Source organism: Callorhinus ursinus, unplaced genomic scaffold (assembly GCF_003265705.2).
Source record: "Callorhinus ursinus isolate GAN/ISIS: 27379988/994484 unplaced genomic scaffold, GSC_fseal_2.0 scaffold38, whole genome shotgun sequence".
NCBI classification, from domain to species: domain Eukaryota; kingdom Metazoa; phylum Chordata; class Mammalia; order Carnivora; family Otariidae; genus Callorhinus; species Callorhinus ursinus.
The window spans coordinates 1,366,530-1,382,894 of record NW_027397100.1 but is presented as its reverse complement, the minus strand read 5'-3'; the positions used below and the strand labels follow the sequence as shown (position 1 = coordinate 1,382,894).

The window sequence follows — 16,365 nt, the reverse complement described above, 5'->3', positions numbered from 1 at the left end:
GTCCCGGAGAAGGCCAGGGCCTGATACAGCCTGGGTCTCCTGATCACTGGGTCGGGCCTGGGCATGAGGCAGGGCTTGTGGGAGGACGCCTGCCATCTTCTTGCTTCTCCTGCTCCTGCTTAGAACTCCCTCGTCTTTTCTCTCAGTTTTTCTCTTCTGTTCCCTCCTGGAGGGGAAGGGGCTGCTGAATCTAAGTGGAGGCAGCTGTTCCCAAGGCTGTGGGGTGGGCCGCAGGGACCTGCCATGAACCAGCAAAAGACTTGGGGCTACAGGTCAGTGTGGCTGGCTGAGCCCAGGTGGTTTTGTTCCAGCTCAGGAAGCCAGCCAGTGAGTGGGAGGGAGGGGCGGAGGGGCGCGGCGTGAAGCAAGGGGCGTGGCCTGGCAGACATGGGGGGCGGGAGAGGGGGAGCTTATGGACCTCGCGTGCAGGTGCATGAGTTGTGCGTCTGGTCGGTGTTGTGGGCGGAAAGTGTGTGTGTGTGTGTGTGTGTGTGTGTGTGTGTGTGTGTGTGTGTGTGTGTGTGTGTGTGTGTGTGACCTGAATATGTGAGTGGTGTGCATGTGTGTCTGTGTGTGTGTGATACTGCTTTGCTGTTGGAAACCCTAAAGCTCAAGAGGCAGCTGCTTAGCCCTGGGTGTGGATCCAAGTCCGCGATGCCCCTGATGAGTCACTTCAATCTTTGAACTTTAATTTTGAGCAAAATGGAGATGATAATCCTACCTTGCAAGTTGCTGGGAGGATTAAATGCCTAGCTGGGGGGATAAGGTGCCTAGCTGAGCTCCAGGAAAATTACTCCGTGAGAGAGGATGATTGTTATTCTAATTATTATTCAGAAACATCTAGTAAGGGGGACAGGCGAGTCCCCTCCAACCGGTGTGTGGCCTGTGTGCCCCGGGAGTGGGAGGCCCCATGTGCTGACAGCGGACCGTTGGAATATCTCCAGCAGGCTGAGAAGGGTGGGAGGCAGCCGTGGATCTAGAAGGTCCGGCTCCTCATTCAGTCAGCCAGGACCTGGACGGCAGGGAGGGGAACCGGAGCATGTGCGGGTGGAGGAGTGCAGACAGAGAGTGTGGGTAGGTGTCGGGTAGTGTGTGGTACTTGTGTGTGCATGTCTGTGCATGCGTGCAAGGGAGGACCCAGAATGATGGTCAGGAGCGTGGATCTGGTGCCCATCTGCCTGTTTGAAACCTAGCTGTGTGGCCTTGGGTAAATCACTTGATCTCTCTGTTCTTCAGTTTCCTCCTCTTGAAAATGGAGATAATAACAATGCCTACCTTACTGAGCAGCTCCGAGGGTTGGACAAGTAGCTACCCATGGAACACTTCTAGCAGTGCTGGGCGCCTGCCACATGACCTGTGGATTTGCTCTGACGTTTTTTGCCAGCAAGACTTCGTGCCAGGCCTGCAGAAGGCCTTTACGTGCATGAGCTCCTCCCATCTTCCCAGGCACTGTTATCACCCCCCATTTCACAGATGAGGAGACTGGGCTAAGAGAAGCCAAGTGCCTTGCCCTGGGTCAAAAGGGCTGGTTAGTGGACACCCAGGTCTGTGCAGGGCCTTGTCTAAGGCCTTGTCTCAATCCATAGGGCACCCTCCTGAGGGCCGGCCAGGCACACCTGCAGACACTTGCACACACTCCAATGGCACAAAGGGCTGCCGTTGTCAAGGTTAGGATGGGGGATGTGGGGAGGGTCCTGCTTCTTGGCCTGGGCGTGCACTATGTGGGTTTTGTCCGCATAAATATGTGCATACAGTGCACGCACAGGCATGAGAGATATGGAAGGCAACAGGTTCCTGTGTGTGCAGCCTTCCCAGGCCTCCCTTGTGGGGGCTCATGTACACATGTGCGCAGCAGGCTGAATGAGGCAGCCCCCACCCGAGCGACTAGAGGTAGAGTCTCTTCAGATGCAGAAGGGGCTCCCCTTCCCCCCACCAGGGATTCCTCTCTGCTCACTCCACCCCATCTCCGATTCTTTCTACATACCTGCCCCCCACCCCAGCTTAAGACACACACTCAAAGCCCAAACATGATGCCTGGGAATTTGTATGTGATTAATACAGGTTGCAGATTAAAGGGTAGAAATGGGTGTCCAGGCCACAAAGGAAAATGTTTAATGTTCATTTCCTGAGGGCCTACTAGGTGCCAAACAAGCCTCCCTCCAACCCTGGGAGCACCGAGCACAGAACCTAGTGAACACAGTAGACATTTAATACCTAATTTTTGAATAAATGAATGAGGCAGGTACTATCATGATGCCCATTATAGAGATGGGAAAACTGAGGCTTGCAGTAGGTCCAGTGATCGTCCCATGATCGTCTACAACTGAGCTGAGATTCCGACCCAAGTCTTCTTTGATTCCAGAGCCCATGTACTTTCTGCTGCACCCCACTGTGGAGTGCTGGGAGGAAATGAGGTGTTTGCTCCCACTGGTCCAGTGTGGGCTTTGCTGGTTTTGATGTTCGAAGAAGACTCACCAGGGTGTAGGGCTATGCTGGGCTGATCAAGAGCCTGACTATCTGCAAGGCTGCCTAACCCAGAGATGGGCCCCTCTGAGCACTCTTTTCTCTCCCTCCAAAGCTTCCAAGGCTCCCCATCGCCTAAGCATGGAGTCCTGCTTCTCCACCTGACATTCAAGGTCCTTCCCAGCCTGGCCCAAGTGCCCCTCTGTACTCCTCTCTGCCCACCTTGACATGAGCTCATCCAGCTGATCACCCTGCTGTTGAACTTAACCTGCTGAATCCACGGCTATGTTCCTGCTTCCCGGCCCTTACCATCACTCCAACCTGGAGCATCCTCTCCCTGTTCCAACCTCACCTCTTCAGCCTCGCTTGGGGGCCATATGCGGAAGTCTGTGCTCATTCCCCTTGGTGGTGCATCGAGTACTCACCCCTCCATGGAGTTCTGTAGTCCTCAAGCCCCGGTCTCAGCCCAAGACCACTCGACTTAGATCTGTCACTAGATGCCTTCACATGGGGGCCTAGCCTTCCTGTCAGCCTATGTCTGATTCATCTCTGTGCCTTATGCACAGGGGAGGACACCTAACCACAGGGAGAGTAAGAAGCTGGGGTAAAATAACAGGAGGCTGAATTCAGGAAGCAGACAATCATGGGTTAAATCATTCCTCTCCCCTTCAAGCTGAATGACACTGGGAGAGTCACTTCTCCTTTCTGACCTTCAGTTCCTTCATCTGTAAACTGCTATGATACCTCCTGAGGGGAAAATGCAACAACTCCCCAGTGTAGGAACTCAGAAAACCACCCTGCATATCTGCACCGCTGTATTTCCCAGGTGCCTAGTGTGCCTAGATTTTACCGATAAAATCTCCCAGGATACCACTTAATATCTTCAACTCCAGGAACACACCAAGCTCCTCTGCCCCAGGACCTTTGCAGTTGCTGTTCCCACTACCTGGAATGCTCTTCCTCACATCTTTGCACGTTGGCTCTCACTTTATCATTCTGATCTCAGCTCATCTGTCAACTCCTGGACTACTCAATCCATAGTAGCCCCTGTTGCCCTATCTTATTACCCTGTTTAACTCCTTCGTAGCTCTTATCAGCAATTATTTCACAACTTGTGTCAACAAATGTTTTACGACTCGATGACTGTCTCTCCCCAGGTGAAGGCAAACTCTCTGTGGGCAGGGATGAGGTCTTATTACCACTGTTTCCCCCTTGACTCAATGTGTAGGCGCTGACTGAGCCCATGACCCTGCAAACCCAGGAGCTGAGGATGCAAGCTGGGCTCTGGGCAGCACATGTGCCCCATGAGGAGCCCTTCTGTCTCTCAGTGGCCCCTCACTGGCCTCCTATTTCCGCGTCTGTCCCCTGCAGAGAGGGTGCTCATCCCCAGCTCTGCCCTTGGCTGAGTCATCTGCCTGTCCCCGGGCCTGGCTCCCAGAGGACGGACGAGGAGGAGGAGTTGGGTAAATGTTTGTGGTGTTAAATTGGACCTGTCGCAAGCTCCTCACTGCCTCCACATCTGAGGAGCCCCAGGGAAGGGGCCAGCAAAGAGAGATGAAAGAAGGTGAGAAGCTGGTTTCAAAGTTGGCCCTTTCAGTGCAGATAAAAGCTGGAGGGAAGGGAAGCCAACAGGGGGAGCAGGGAGAAGGCTGAGAGCGGGTGTGAGCGTGACAGTGCAGGGGAGGGGAGCAGGCAGGCAGGAGCACTAACCTGGGAGGTGAGGACTCAGCTCCTACTCTTGGCTCTCAACTACCCGGGGGAGCCCAGGAACGCCTCCTTCCCTCCCTGGGCCTTGGTTTCCTCACACACATGGGTGATAATCCCTTCCTGGAGAGAGAGAGCTCTGTGGCCCAGCCAGAGGCTAAGGGGGCTGCTGACAGGCTGTCCCGACAGCCTGAGTGGAAGGGCGGCAGAGGAGCTCAGAGGCAGCAGGATGCTTTGGGCAGTGAGGAGGGCAGAGGCAACCCCGGGTCCTCTGGCCCTCTGGCCTGAGTCTGAGCTCCTCAGCTTGCCCTGAGGCCTGCCAGACTTCACTTTTGCTGCCTCATCTCCCTCAGTCCACTGTAGCCATCATGGTCTGTTCTTCTCCAGGCACAGCTACCTCGGCCTCCATATGCCTGCACAGGCTGTTCCTCTGCCTGGAATGCCCTTCACCTCGTATGTACACCTGACCATACCCAGGTACCAGCTCAGCTCATTTCCTGCCTCCTCCAGGAAGTCTTTTAAGACCCCTGAGGGTATTTCCCAGTCTGAGAGCCTTTAGGCAGTTAGGCAGGGAGGCATCTCTCTGTCGTCACCCAGGGCTGCCATGTAAGATTGCACATGCTGTGCACTGTACAACTCAGAGAACCATTCACATAGATGATGAAGGAAACGTTACCCATCTGGAACAATGTAATGCATAGGTCCTCAAATTAACTTCCCTTCTCCCTCTCTTCAATGCTCAGCACAGATCCTGGCACATAGTTGGTTCTGGGATTACTTACTGATTATGTCCAGGGGTTTCAGGGAGGAAGCAGGGAGCTCAGGAATCTCCTTCCCTTCTGTCCAACAATGGCCCTTCCCCCCAGCCCTGACCTCCTCTGGATCATTTCTGCTACAACCTTTCTTCCCGTCTCTTCTGCCTGACCTTCTTCCAATTTGGGCCACAGTCAGGGACTTCGCAAACCCTTCCAGAAACATCAACAGAGCTGCAGCATCCCCTCCCCTCCACCCACCTGCCTCCCCCCGCCCCCACTCACCCCTCTCTCTCCCTGTGTCTATTTCCCTTTCTTTCCCTTTCTGGCTTTCTCAGCAGATCTCCTCTGTTTCTACATGGTCAGGTAGGTCCTCTGCCTCTTTTAGTTCCTCCCGTGGTCCTCCCACTGGCTCCCCCTCTCTCCGACCTCCTCCTCTCACTGTGAGGCTCTCCCCAGGCCCCTGAGCCTCTCTCTCTTCTCAGTTTTTCTCTTTTATGTTTCATTCACTCATCAGGGCAGTCAGCGAGTGTCCACCGAGTGCAGGGCATCAGGTAAAGTGGTGAACACACAGAACTCCCTGCTCTCACGGGGCTTATCTGGTAGCGGGAGAGACAGACGATGGAGTCAGAAAACTAGGTGACGTGTTAGATGGTGAAGGCTACTGAGGACAGAGTAACACGAGGAGAGGGGATGTGAAGTGTTGGGGCTGGGGGTTGGGGTGGGGATGAAATTTTAGAAAGAGTGGTCAGGGAAGGCCTCACTGAGAAGGTGACTCTTGAGCAAAGACCTGGAGGAAGCCAGCGGACCAATCGTGGGGATATTAAGCGGGTAACATTCTAGGCAGAGGGATCAGCAGTTGCAAGGGCCCTGAGGTGGAGTGAGCTTGGTGTATCCGTGGAGCAGTGAGGAGGCCAGTGTGGCTGAGCCCCCTGAACTAGGAAGGAGGACCTCGGGAGGAATGGTCTGAGAGGCTACAGTGAGGCCAGATCTCATGGGTCTGGGGGGCATTGTGAGAGCTTGGTCTTTTGTTCTGAGCCAGATGGGTGCCTTTCGGGGGCTCTGAGCAGAGGAGGGCCAAGTTCTGCTTTCCCTTTGGACAGGATCAGTCTGGCCCCAGGCCAGTTCTAGATTAAAGAGGGGCAGGGCAGAAGCAGGGAGACCAGTTGGGGGGAGGGGGGAGTGCCGGAATCCGGATCCAGGTCCGGGTAAGAGAAAATGGTGGCCCGGACCAGGGGGTAGCAGGTGGGTAGCAGCACAGGTGGAGAAGGTGGTGGGATTCCGGATTTGCTGAGGGACTGGAGGGAGGTGCGAGACAGAGACAGGAGGCAGGGTGTCTCCAACATTTTTGATCTCAACAACTGGAAGGTTGGGGTCCTTGTTTTTGGTGGAGGGACCTGGAGCTCAGTTCCGAACGTGGTGAGTTCTGGGTGCCTAGGGGAGCCAAGGGGAGCTGCTGAGACGGCAGGGTAGGCAAGAGAGTGGACTCGGGGGTCATAGGCATGTGGATGGACAGACCGAGGACACCGAGGGAGCCCCCGCGGACAGAGAGGACCGGGGCCGAGCCCTGTTCACTCTGCCGTGTCTGTCAAACCTGGGTCTCCCTCCTTGTCCTGAGTCCCCTGACTCCCTGTGACCACTCTCACATCTGTCTCCCTTGTCTCTGAGCTGCATCTCTGTGTCCATACCCCCCTTCTCCGCCCCCCGCCCCTCCCCCTCTGCCCGAGGTCTGTCCGCGGGGCCGTGGCGGGAGAGCAGGCAGCAGGCGTGGCCCCGGGCGGGGGTCTCACCGGACGGGCCGGTTGGCGGCGTCGGGGTCCCGCGCCGTCACCACGCCGACCAGGGAGCCCACCTGCGCGTCCTCCTGCACCTCCAGGAGGCCGGAGGGCGGCCGGAACTCTGGGGGCTCGTCCACGTCGGTCACGGCCACGCGCACGATCGCCTGGTCGCGGAACGTGCCCAGGTCAGCGAAGCGGGGGTCCACGAACTTGTTGAGGGCCTCCAGGACCACAGTGTGCACGGGCTGGGACTCGAAGTCCAGGCGCTGCGGAGAGGGAGCAGAGGGCAGGTGAGTGGGCACGGAAAGGGGACGTCGGGGAGGAGGGCCCAGAGAGGGCAGGGCGGTCCCAGGGTCCCGATGACTCTGCAGGGGCGTGGGGAGTTGTGGGCTGCACCAGGGAACTGGCCGTTGGGAGACCCCCGATCAACCCTCCCCGGTTGCAGGTGGACGAAGCGAGACTGCGGGGGACAGTCTGGCCAAGGGACACAGCCCATCAGGGCTAAAGGCTGCTGACATCTGACTTCCCGCACCCACCCCCAGCACAGTAGGTTGGGCCATTTCATGCATTTATTTATTTACTTACTTAAAAAAGATTTTATTTATTTGAGAGAGAGAATGAGTAAAAGAGAGAAAGAGTGAGGGGGGAGGGTCAGAGGGAGAAGCAGACTCCCCGCTGAGCAGGGAGCCGGACTCGATCCCGGGACTCCAGATCATGACCTGAGCCCAAGGCAGTAGCTTAACCACCTGAGCCACCCAGGCGCCCGATTTCATTCATTTAGTAATTCACGGAGCACTTACTGTGTACCAGTGCCTTACCCATCTAATTTTACGACATCCTTAAGAGGCCTGTACTGTGATTATCTCCTTTTACACAAGAGGAAATCGAGGCCCAAGGTCACTTAGCAGTTAGGCACTGGCAGAGGCAGGATTCAGACCCAGGCAGTGCTGCTCCCAAGTCCTGGTCCTTAACCCCACGACAGGAAAGCGCACTGGATTTGCTGCTGACTCGCTGTGTGTCTGTGGGCAATCTATTTAACCTCTCTGAGCCTCTCTGAGCCTCAGTTGTGAGGGTCTCCTTAAGACATTTCCCAGGTCCCTAGGCGGCAGCAACTAATGTGAGTTGAGCCTTATAAGCCAGGCTGCCTTACAGCTTTCCTTGGAAATCTGGCTAAACCCGTGCTGAGCCTTGCTTCTCATCAGGGAGTGCTAATGGGTGACCTTCTGATGAATGAGCTCCATGGCCATGTGTTGGCTCTGGCCTTCTAAAGACAACGCCTTATAGCAAAGGGAAATAGTGGTGGGGTTTGGGCGCCTCCGACGTGTCGGGGGAGCTATTTGGGTGGCAAGGGACCTTCCTAGAGACCTGCCCTGTGCGTAGAGACCCCCCCTTTTCTTTCAGAACCTCCTGCCCCCACCTTCTCCAGCAGTAAACACGGCCACCTCCTTCCTCTGTCCTGTTGCCTGGGAAATCAGGATGCAGGGAGGCAGGCCGGAGCCGGGCCTATGAGTGAGCGATGGGCTCTGGAGCCAGGTCATCAATCAGGCGTGGGCTCTGTGCCCCGAGACACCTCAGGCGCCACTGCTGGAGCAGGTGGGGGGGGGCGCTGAGACGGAGGAGGGGGTTAGGGGCAGCCTGCAGGTAAGAGCAAATGCAGAGGCTGGGCTTAGGGCCACTTAGGGCCACTCTGCTGCTCTGTGATGCTGGACCCCATCTGTGAAGTGGGCTCATCTTCCAGAGGATAAATGGAACTCCGAAGACTGAAAGCCATATAATGCTTAAAAGGGTGGATTCTGGAGCCAGACTGCCTGGGCTCATAGCCCTAGTCTGCTCTGCAAGATGCATGATCTTGGATGTGAATTGTTGCATTGCCACAGCCTCAGTTTCTCTTCCATAAAATGGGCCATAATAGTACCTCAGAGGGTTGTCGTAGGGATTGATTAATACATGAAAAGCAGTTGAAGGGTGCCTGGCACATAGTATACATTTATTATAAGTAATAGCTACTATATTTTAATCTTCTGGGGAGTAGCTGAAAAAACTGGGAGTCTTCTCTCTTTTCAAACCCTCCCGGCCAGGTAGAGACCAGTCATTATGTGCTTATTGAGTGAATGAAGGGCTGTAGAGTGCAAATGTTTCTGTGGGTGGCAGAAGGCAAGGCCCAGGCTGATGGGAGCAGATTTAGGAGACAGATTCTGGCTGAATGGGAGGAGAAATAGCTGGACAATGGCAGGGAGTGAGCTTCCCAACCTGGAGGTGTACAAAGGCCTACCATCATTCTCAGGCCAGCACAGAGGATTAACCTCTTGTGGGAGGGAGAGCAGGGCTGGGGCGATGGTCTCAAAGGCCTGAGTAGCCCTGAGTTGCCAAGCCCACAACCAAGTTCTAGAAGATGGATTTGTGCTTTTCATTTGACCTCCATCCCCTTCCTAGGGACCCCTGAATTTGTTCTTTTAGCTTCTGGTTCCTGGGCTAGTCAGTAGGGGAGGAGGGCTGTTAGACTCAGGAAGGAAAGAGCTTGGAGGCACCAGACCTGGGTTCAAATCCTGACTCTGCCCCTTACAGGTGTGATCTTGGGCGAGCCCTTTTCTTTTTCTGTGCCGCTGTTTTCTCACTTGTAAAAATGGGCTTAACAATGGATGTCTCTTCAGAGGGAAGCATGAGGACTAAAAGAAACGATGAGCGTGAAGGGCATGGACTCAAAGGAGCACAGCACGGTGATTCTGAGCATGGATCCAAATCTGGTTTGAATCTGGGCTCTCACAGCCAGCTGTGCGGCTTATCTTCTTTGTGCCTCATTTTCTCCTTTGTAAAATGGGACTGATACCACCGCTGTTTCCCCCAGGTGGGTCCTGGGTCCCCAGAGAGACCCAATCCCTGGAGTGGAGTGGGGGGGGCCACATGGCTGCTCTGAGGCCACCGCCCCCCATCCCGCCACCCTGGGTCTGCCCCCCCCCCCCCAAGCAGCACCTTCTGCACTACAATGATGGCCTCCTGAGTGTCGCTGTCCGTGGTGACCTTGAACACATGGCCGCTGCTGCCGCTCTCCTCCTTGAGGTGGTAAGTCATATCTGTGTTCTCGCCCACGTCTGAGTCCTCAGCCCTCACTCGTCCCACAGCCGTGCCGATGGGGGCCGACTCCTGAATGCTGAACTGGTACATTTCTGTAGGGGAGACGGCTGTGAACAGAGATGGGGGGCAGCCCCTACCCCAACTCCCACCAGCTTCAGGGGAGAGAAGAAGGGGGCCCAGATGGGCTCCCGGGAGGGCAGTGTTTGCAAGGGTCTCCCGAGCGGGCAGTGCAAAGAGGAGGGTCCTAATTCTGACCCTGGGTTGATTTGCTGACTGATAGGAAAAGTGCCTGCAGTGTCTGGGGCTTCAGTTTCTCCTTCTGCCCATGAGGGGCGCAGAGGATCCCACTGATCAAGGCTCAGGCTCTGGAGTCAGTCCTGGCTGTGTAATTCTGATTCTTGGTTTCCTCATCTGTAGAATGGAAGTAGTGCCTTCCTAATGGCACTGTCACAATCCCTGTTAACTTAGACGAGGAGGCACGGAAAGCGCTTAGTACAGTGCCTAGCTTATGGCAGCTCTTCAATAAATGGAACAAATTATGGTAAAAGAGGGGGGCTTCATGCCCATTTCCTGTTGCTGTTGATGTTAATGACATGGATTCCTTCATTCCCATGTATTTATTAAGCACCTATGATGTCCCAGATGCAGTTTGGGGACTGGGGTTATAGCAACAAGCAGAGCAGACCCAAATCCCAGTTCTCACAGTGCTTTCCTCTCAACAGGCAGAGAAAGACACAAACAATCACATCAGGAAAACATGTGGTATATCAAATGGTGATAGGTGCTTTGGAGAAAAATAAAGTAAGGAAAGGGGCACGGGGAATGCCGATGAGGGTGTGTGTGGAGTTTTAAATAGGGTAATCAAGAAAGGCCTCACTAGGAAGATGACATTTCTGCAAAAGTCTGAGGGAGGTGAGGGAGTAAGCCAAGCAGATTTGGGGGAAAGAGCATTCCAGACAGAGGGAACAGCAGGTGCAAAGGCCCTGACGCGGGTGCAATGCCCAGTATGTTTGAAGAATGGCAAGATGGCCTTTGTGGCCAGAGGGGAGAAGCAGAGCAGAAACGTGAGGGAATGAGGTCAGATGGGACACAAACGGTACCCTGCTCTCCTCCCAGAGTTGAGGTCAAGATGAGGGTGATTTGCTAAATGAGGGGCCAGTGCAGGTGAAGTAGGGCCTGTGGAGCTGAGGATGTGCCTCTTGGAGTCCCCAAGGTCTGGATACCCCTTGTGTGGAGCGGTGGCGTCTGAATCATTCTCACATGGCAGCCAGAGGGGCTGTTTCTAAAACACGCTGGCTGTGCCACTCGCCCGCTGGAATCCCTTCCGTAGCTCCCGGCTGCCCTGTGATGGAGCCCTACAGCCCTTTGGCCTGCCCTATAGGATGGTCATTGCCTGGCCACTGCCGACTTCTGCAGCCTCAGCCTCCCTCTCCCTGACCCCGGCTTCAGCCTGCCTGAGGTTCTTATAATTCCTCATCTCTAGGCATCCCCTCTCTTTATTCTCCTTTCTGCTGTGCCCTCCCCAATTCCTACAGTCTCACAGAATGTTCCCTCCTCCAGGGAGCCTCTTCAGACTGACCTCCAGGCTCTGGTCTTGTGCCCCAGGGCCACCAAGCTTATCCCATTGTAAGGTTTCCTGCCTTTCCCTATCAGTTTCTGCTTCTTCTCTCCCTGCTCTCTCCTCTCTCCTCTGCCCAGAGTGTGAGCTCCTGGAAGGCAGGAACCACATCTCTTATTCATCAGGCATTCTCCGAGCCTGGCAGAACACCAGACTGTCGCATAAATGAAATGTGTGAGTGACTAGGGAGTGAATGAATGAAAAGGAGCATGGGTCTACACTCACTGGGTTAACACAAATTAAAGAGTCTGACAATAGCAAGTGTTGGGGAGGCGGAGCTACAATGGACACGTGCATTTTTTTCATGGGGGGAACAGTTTGGCTTTGTTTAGTAAAGCTGAAGATAAGTATATCCCATGAGCCAGCTATTCTGTTCCAGTGTGTAGATACACCAGAGAAATGCGTGCAAACCGGTACTTGGAGATGTTCCACAAGGTGCAACAATGTTCAGAGCAGTGTCCTTCATCATAGCCTCAAACTGGGAACAAACCAAACGTCCATCAACATAGAAGAGATAAATGATGGGACACTGTGCAGCAACGAAAATGAATACATGTGATTTCATAAACATAATTTTAAGAGAGAAAAAAAAGCAAGACACAAAGAGGTTATATGATATGATTCTGCTCATCTAAGGTTAAAAAACCAGGGGAAATTAAACTATAGTGTTAGGTGATGCATATGTAGGTAAACTGACTCTAAAGCAAGGAGGCAGCCATCAAAATAGCGGATCATGGTTATCTCTGGAAGTGGGGGTGCGGGGGGCAGCTAGCTTCAGGAAAGACACCTGGAGGCTTCTGGGGTCCAGGAGTGTGGTCTCTAGGAGGGTTTGCTTTATAATTAGTTGCCAAACTGGACATTTCTATTTAAACCCTTCCGTTTGTGTGCATATTTCACAATAAAGAAATGTTCAAAATAAAGAGGGGATGAATCAGTGAACGAATAAACAAGAGTCTTCCTGGGGCCCGGGGTCCCTCTTCTCTGCTCTGCCCCACTGTTCCCTGCTCAGAACTGGCACAGAGCCTGGCACAACGGGGCAGAAGCCCGGGTGGCCCCCACCGCTCCACAAGGCGCCTCAAAGCTCCCCCATCCATGTCGGGGGGCGGGGGGGGCCCTGGCTACTGTGCCCGGCTTCCTGGCGACGCGAAGCCAGCTGACGGCTCTGCCCACCCCGCTCGGAGTCCGGGCTGAGGCACTAGGCCCCGATGACGGTGCGCTCTCAGCTAAGGGATTGGATTCCCTTATCTCGCGGGGGTCAGTCCCCTGTGGCGGGCCTAATGTGAGAGCAGCAGACCTCAAGTAATGACTCCCCGATAGGGATCAGCCCGGCTCCCTGCAGCATTTAGTCTCTGCCAGCTTCGGCGGCTTCCCCAGCGCATCTCTGGGCCCAAGGCTGGCTGAGGGGCTGGCTGAGGGGGAGGTGGGGGACTTGGCCAGAGAACACCCCCCCCCCGTCCCCTGTTGCGCCTGGAGAGGCAGAGAGTGGAAAGACCTAATTCAGAAGCGCGGCATCCTGCCCTCCAGGCTCATTGTGGGGACAGACCTGTCACTCCAGCCCCCCTCCCCGGCCCTTCCCTTTGCAAGCTTGGGTCAGTGGCAGATCACATGGAATAAGGAAGAGTAGGGGTGTGTGCGGGGGCCAGTGAGGGACTGGAGTAGGTGGACAGATGGGGGCTCCTCCGCGGCAGGAAGCAAGGTGAGGGGTAGGAAGGTAACCATGTTACTTGGCTGGTGGGCAATCAGACAACTTTGAGGATTTCCTCAGCAGGAAGCATGATTGGAGGGGCACTGGGGGGAAATAGGTGCCTTGGATGGATAGACAGACAGATTCAAGCTCCTCTTTTGGTGGAAGCCTAAAGGGAAGCATGAGCTCGGTGGGCGGCTGGAAGGATGAACGAACACCCACAGTACCTGCCATGGAAGCCTGATGGGAGGGGTGCTGGGGGTCTACCAGGTGGATGCAGATGCATGCGGCCATCACCCTCTAGGAAGGCCTCACTTACTCTGCGGGAAACGGGGTGGGTTGTCATTGACATCGGTGACCACGATGGTGACGGTGGTGGAGCCGGAGAGGCCACCCAGCTGGCCTGCCATGTCTGTGGCCTGGATCACCACCTCGTAACGCTCCTGGCTCTCGCGGTCGAGGTCGGGCACGGCCGTCCGGATCACGCCTGCGGGTGAGTGAGAGTGAAGCCAGGGATGCCCTCGCCGAAGCTGCGAGCTGATAGAGACCCCTCCACAGGCAGAAGCAGGGCGCAGGCAAGTTCATGAGGGGAACATGAAGACACGGGTGTGGGGACAGTGCGGGTGCAGGCTCAGCGGCCACCACACATGCTCACGCACACTCACCCACGTGCTCATGGATAACGCACACTTACACCTGCTCAGATCCACTCTTTCATCCCTCTGTCAGTGGCCCTCAGCAGAGTCAGGCATGGAACAGCAGCTTGCTGAGTGCTAATGTGGTGAACTGGACTCACACCCACACCCACACGTGTGCACACTCGCAGCTATGAACGTACACTCTTATTTTCACACGCCCCTCTCCATGATGGAGTCGGCCCCCAGCCCCTGAGGTCCCTGTGCCCTGGCCCAGCCCTAGATTCTCCATCCAGGCACCAGCTAATCACTGATCGGACAGCCCTCGAGCTGTTGATGCAAGAGGGGCAGGGGCCGCAGGAACGGGGGTGACCACAAATTAATTCTGCCGAGCAGAAGACTGAGCTTCTTGTCTCCCTGCCAGTGGGAGACCAAGGTGGAGGGGAGAGTCGATGAGGCATTCACAGCCTCCCCCGCCACTCGCTCCAACCTGCCGAGTACCAGGTGGTGACAGGTGGTGCCCGGGGCCTGCACGCCAGGTGGAGTCATGCACCAGCAGCCCCATGATGTGCCCCATAAAACCCAATCTCCGACTCCTGATGTCCCCAAACAGCCCCCAGACTCCAATAAAAGTGCAAGAACGAGGGGAGAGGCTGCAGTGTGTGCGTGTATGTGTGTATTTGTATGTGTAGCTGGGGGAGCCGGAGGTAGGGCATCTAGGAAGTGGCCCTGCTTTTGTGGGATCACAGGGAGATACAGAAAATGTGTAGTCTATCTAATCAAGAGTCGTACAGACTCTCCATCGGTGGCCTCCGAGACCCCTCCCTGGGCTCCCTGCTGACCCCTCCTTTACGGAGAGTGGTCCTCCCAAGGATGGAGGAGTCTTGGAAGCACATGAAATTGGGATAAATCCCAGATCTGCCATTTTTTTGATCATGTGATCTTGAGCAAATCCCTTCCTCTGAACCTGTTTCCTTATCTGGACAATGGGACAACTGCATACAGAGCAGGAATTACCAACCTTGGCACTACTGATGTTTGGGGCGGGATGACGCTACCCACCGGCTGCCAGTAGCAGTGCGCTCCCCACCGACCCCAGTTCTGGTCAGAACAGGCCCTCCTTGACCTGCCCCAACACTGGGACTGTGAGCGGGGCGCCCTTCTGGCGATGAGGCTAGGGCCCAGGCCTCCATTGGTCTGTCAGCTGAGGCTTTGCAGCCCTGGAGAGGGAACAGAGAGCAAGGGAGACCTAAAGGGCTGGGACAGAGAGAAGGAGAGAGGTAAGTGGTCAAGCCAGAGGGAAATGCGCACTCAGGAGGGACAGTGAGACAGAGGAACAGAGCGCTGGAAACCTGGAGACAGATGAACAGGGAAAGAACAGAGGGGAGAAAGGAAGGCAGAGAACAATAGAGACTGAGTGAACTGCCCTTCTCGAAGACAGCAGGGAGGCCCAGGGTCGGGAAGCGGGGAAGAAAGATGGTGCAGGGAGGACGGGAGAGGGCAGACAGACAGACTGACGGTGGAGTGGCCAACCAGGCCAGAGACAAGGGCTCCCTGAGTGAACCAGTCGGAAGGGCAGGGAAGGGAGCCGACCAGTGGAGCCCGTACCGCGTGCTAAGCCGTGTGCACGCGCTTTGCACCCAGGACCTCACGGAATGCAGAGGTGGTGCTGGGATTTGCGGCCACGGTGCATCTGTGAGCCTGTGCACCAAAAACTCCTGCGTGGGGCTTAGAGCAGGGCTCTGGATGAGGTCTACCCCTGCGGGTGAGGAGCCCTGCTCATGTGACTGCCTCCTTGCCGTCCTTGCCACTTCTAGCTCCAGAGGAAGTAGGGATACTAACCTCTTTTCACTTGGCAACTGGTCATGAAGCCTTCAAGGCGATCAGGTGCCATCTCTGGGAGACCAGGAGGTGGGCACCCAGAGGCCATGCTGCCTCCGGACCTGGCCCTGGGCTCACACCCAGTGACAGGCTGGGATGCCTGCTCCCAATAAAGCACACCTGCTGCTAGGCACACTCTTGGGTCACCCCCTTGGACACCGACCCTGGCCTTAGCCCCACAACTTGCTTTGGCCAATGGGACATCAGCAAGCAGGACAAAAAGCAGAGGCTTGATAAGCCCTTGTGTCCTGGGGCCTGTCCTCTAGGAGCCCCGAGACCACCTTGCTGAGAAAAAGCCCCAGATGGAAGGCCACATGGAGGGAGGGGCCCAGGCACACCAGCTGTCCTAGCCGATCTGCCAGTGGACTGTCGCCACACGAGTGACCCCGGCGAAAAGAACTACGCAGCCAGCCCACAGGATCATGTCAATAAAGAACTGTTGCTGTTTTAAGTCACCGTGTTTGGGGGCAGTTTGTCACAGAGCAGTAGGCATCTGATGGAGAGATCATGTTCTCCTGCCTGTTCCTCTCCTGGGCTCGGTCATGCAGTCTCATTTCACTAGAGGCTCAGCTGTCCAGAAGGCCCAGCGTGGCCTGGGGCATAGGTCTGGCGGGGGGGCGGGGGGGGGGGGGGTCCTGGCTGTCAGCTAGAGCATCTCCGGGCTTCAGCAGGCTGGGCTCATTTCATTAGATGGTGGTCTTGGGAGAGAAGAGGGAAGGTGGCAAGGCCTCTTAAGGCCTAATCTGGGACTTGGCAGAACATCATTTCTGCTCCCGGA

The 16,365-nt window shown here is 55.6% G+C and overlaps 1 protein-coding gene across 2 annotated transcripts in view; it reads right to left on the bottom strand.

The window, feature by feature from the left end:
- CDH22 (cadherin 22) overlaps window positions 1-16,365 on the bottom strand; it is a 67,640-nt gene that overhangs the window by 24,850 nt on the left and 26,425 nt on the right. For both annotated transcript variants that reach the window (XM_025875475.2, XM_073880333.1), the window contains 3 exons: window positions 13,391-13,558; window positions 9,668-9,861; window positions 6,710-6,963 (listed from right to left, as the gene is read on the bottom strand). In XM_025875475.2, coding sequence (XP_025731260.2) covers window positions 6,710-6,963; window positions 9,668-9,861; window positions 13,391-13,558 — 616 coding nt within the window. The remainder of the gene's footprint in view (window positions 1-6,709; window positions 6,964-9,667; window positions 9,862-13,390; window positions 13,559-16,365) is intronic.